Here is a 3082-nt window from a genome sequence, read left to right as displayed (position 1 = left end):
GTGGTCTTGATTGCTTCAATATCAATTATTTATGAACAAAGTTGATTTTTTACAACATGGCATTTTAAGAGGGTTGAATTGTATATTTAGATAAATAAATTTCATCTTCATATGATTAGTCAATAAAAAAAAATTGAATCAAGCTAGGGGAGGCTGATTTCTCTATTGATACCAAAACGAGCTTAAAGATGGAAGACTCCAAAATGGTGGAATAAACTCCATCCAGCCCCAAAAGCGGAGGAACCCTAAGTGTCTTAAAAGGAATTACAAATGATTTGCTGATGATATGGCCTGGCCCGTGAGCTAAACAGACTTCCAATCCCCTTCCTTCCCTTTCATTACAAGACAAAATCCAACACCCACGTCAGGACAATTGCAAGGCCGGCCACCTCACATGCCACCAAAACCAGAAACAAAACCAGACTCCTCCTCTGTAATCTTCTGCAGTCTCTTCAATCCTATATCTTCCCCTCTTCTGCAGCCTCTCCGTCCTATATCTTCTCCTCTTCTCCTTGGTTTTTTTTTCTTTCTTCTTCTTCGGCTAAGAGGGTGAGAACAAGAGCGAGAGGAGATTTTGATGGATTATCTGTTACCCGCCCCTGCTCTGAGAGTTAAAATCTTCTGCAACTGAAAAGCTGAGACGGCTCTGGGCTTTACTTCGCATAATTTGACTGGAGAGTGAGTTTTTGGGATGTGGGTTTTCTTTTTGTTTTTCATCGGAAGAACTAAAAACCCCTAAAAGCTGAACTGTCGATTTTCTTGATCCAGTTGCAGAATTCACCCGAAATATGCAGAGCCAGCTTCTGTGATGGCTCTTTACCCTAGGCTTTCAGTGGTGGGAGACTTGTCTCTTTCTTCTTCTGCTCCACCTCTACCGTCTGCTCCCTTCTGAAATTCCTTTCTCTCTCTCTCTCTCTCTCTTAGCAGCTACGGTCCATGATGCAGTTCACGGACACGCTGCCGCCTGCACTCGCCATGAGCAACAGTTCGCTGTGCCGAACGCGTCCCTGGCCTGGCTTACCCACCGCCAAGAATCTCGGCAGCTTCGGGGACACCAATTGCATGGAACAGCTTCTTGTCCACTGCGCGAATGCAATCGAGAGCAACGACTCCACTCTGACCCAGCAGATCCTCTGGGTGCTCAACAACATCGCTTCGCCCGACGGAGATTCGAATCAGCGCCTCACCTGTGGTTTCCTCCGCGCCCTCATCGCCCGCGCCGCCATGACCGGAAGCTGCAAGATGCTTACGGCCGTCGCCAACGCCAGCCCTAACCTCGCCGTTGAGACCCACAGATTCTCAGTCATCCAGCTCGCCGGCTTCATTGATCTCACTCCGTGGCACCGCTTCGGCTTCTCCGCCGCTAATGCTGCCATTATCGACGCCGTCGAAGGATTCTCGGTAGTCCACATCGTCGATCTCAGTGTCACCCATTGCATGCAACTTCCCACATTGATTGACGCACTCGCCAACCGACCCGAAGCGCCTCCGTTCATCAAGCTCACGGTCGCCGGCACTGCCGGAAATATCCCTCCCATGCTCGACCTCCCCTACGACGAATTGGGTTCGCGGCTGGTGAATTTCGCTAAGTCAAGAAACATGAGGATGGAATTCAGAGTCGTCCCTTCATCCTCGTCCGACGGATTCTCCTCCTTGGTTGAACACGTTCGATCCCAAAGGCTCCTTTTCTCCGACAGTAGCGGCGGCGGCGTCGACAACAACGAGGCCCTCATTATAAACTGTCAGATGCTGCTGCATTACATACCAGAAGAAACACTCGGTGCAGTCTCTAACCTCAGTAACCCTACATCTAATTACTCTCATACATCTTTCAGAACCATGTTTCAGAAATCACTCCGGAGCCTGGATCCCACACTCGTGGTTCTAATCGACGAAGACGCAGACTTCACTTCCAACAACCTGGTAACCAGGCTGCGGTCGGCGTTCAATTTTCTGTGGATTCCTTACGATACAGTGGACACGTTTCTTCCCCGTGGGAGCAAGCAGAGGCAGTGGTACGAGGCGGACATTTGCTGGAAGATCGAGAATGTAATCGCCTACGAGGGGCTCCAGAGGGTAGAGAGGCTGGAACCCAAGAACAAATGGGTCCAGAGAATGCACAATGCAGGCTTCCGCGGCGTCCCCTTCAGCGACGAGGCCGTCTCTCAAGTGAAGACGATGCTGGACGAGCATGCAGCAGGCTGGGGATTGAAGAAGGAAGATGATGATCTTATGCTTACATGGAAAGGCCACAGTGTTGTATTTGCCACAGCTTGGCTTCCTGCTTAAAAATCTGCTTGCTCCCAGCTGTATTCTTCTCCTAATTTTCCTTCTTCTCCAAAATCATTTTTATGTGAACGATCGAGTTCAATCAATATTACTAAACTGGTTCGGCTGACTGGAATTAACATGACCATCTCAATCTCCAGTCTCTTAATTAATTTCTCTGAAACCTCTCCATACAAACTTCTGTTCTCCACGTTCAGAAAACTTTCCATGGTTCAACAATCTATTTATTACTGTCTTGCTTGAATTTACTTGTTTTTCACTCTCCATCTGAACTTCCTGCAACAACTTGAGTTCATCCCCCCCTCTGTCAAAGTTAGCTCTCAACAATTCTGGAATAGGAATCCTGAGTTTTTCCTTTGGTTTTAGAAGCAGTTGAGGTGAAAGACATATAGGAGGAGGGTTTAGTTATTTATCTTGAAATATCTGCCATTTTTGCACCAAGTGTCTCTTCTTCATCGCATCAGTGTGGGATAAAGCATCGAAAGCCAGATATTGGATGTGGTCCATGCTAAGACAAACCCTTCTGTGAGGCTCAGAGAAGATTGGCAGATAGACATGAGACAGTAAATATTCACCCTCTCCCATACCAACAGGAAGTGGACCAATGTCAAATATAAGCTCTTCAGATTTTGTACTTACATTGAATGAATCTCCCTACTTGCACTTCTCTGTTGATTTGAAGAACATAAATTTTAATTATAAATAAAGGGATACAAATAAGTTGGTTCTCAAATCGATTGAAACTACGGTAACCTAATTTTCTGAATCACGAAAGAACAAGAGTGTGATTAGT

The 3082-nt window shown here is 46.7% G+C and overlaps 1 protein-coding gene across 1 annotated transcript; it reads left to right on the top strand.

Moving 5' to 3' along the window:
• The first annotated feature begins 936 nt into the window (after nucleotides 1-936).
• LOC137953971 (scarecrow-like protein 32) lies at nucleotides 937-2421 on the top strand. The gene has a single exon (XM_068801548.1). It carries the CDS (start codon nucleotides 937-939, stop codon nucleotides 2287-2289), a length of 1353 nt encoding a protein of 450 aa, XP_068657649.1. The 3' UTR covers nucleotides 2290-2421.
• Nucleotides 2422-3082: the final 661 nt, after the last annotated feature.

The sequence above is a fragment of the Aristolochia californica genome, unplaced genomic scaffold (genome assembly GCF_029961685.1).
Source record: "Aristolochia californica isolate CCGP_79_NKW_82.1479 unplaced genomic scaffold, dmAriCali1.0.hap1 SCAF_16, whole genome shotgun sequence".
Classification (NCBI taxonomy): Eukaryota; Viridiplantae; Streptophyta; class Magnoliopsida; order Piperales; family Aristolochiaceae; genus Aristolochia; species Aristolochia californica.
This window is presented reverse-complemented; position numbering and strand designations above follow the sequence as displayed.

Bases quoted from the DNA above. Each gene is read 5' to 3' on its own strand.
- LOC137953971 (XM_068801548.1), top strand. From the start codon at position 937: ATGATGCAGTTCACGGACACGCTGCCGCCTGCACTCGCCATGAGCAAC.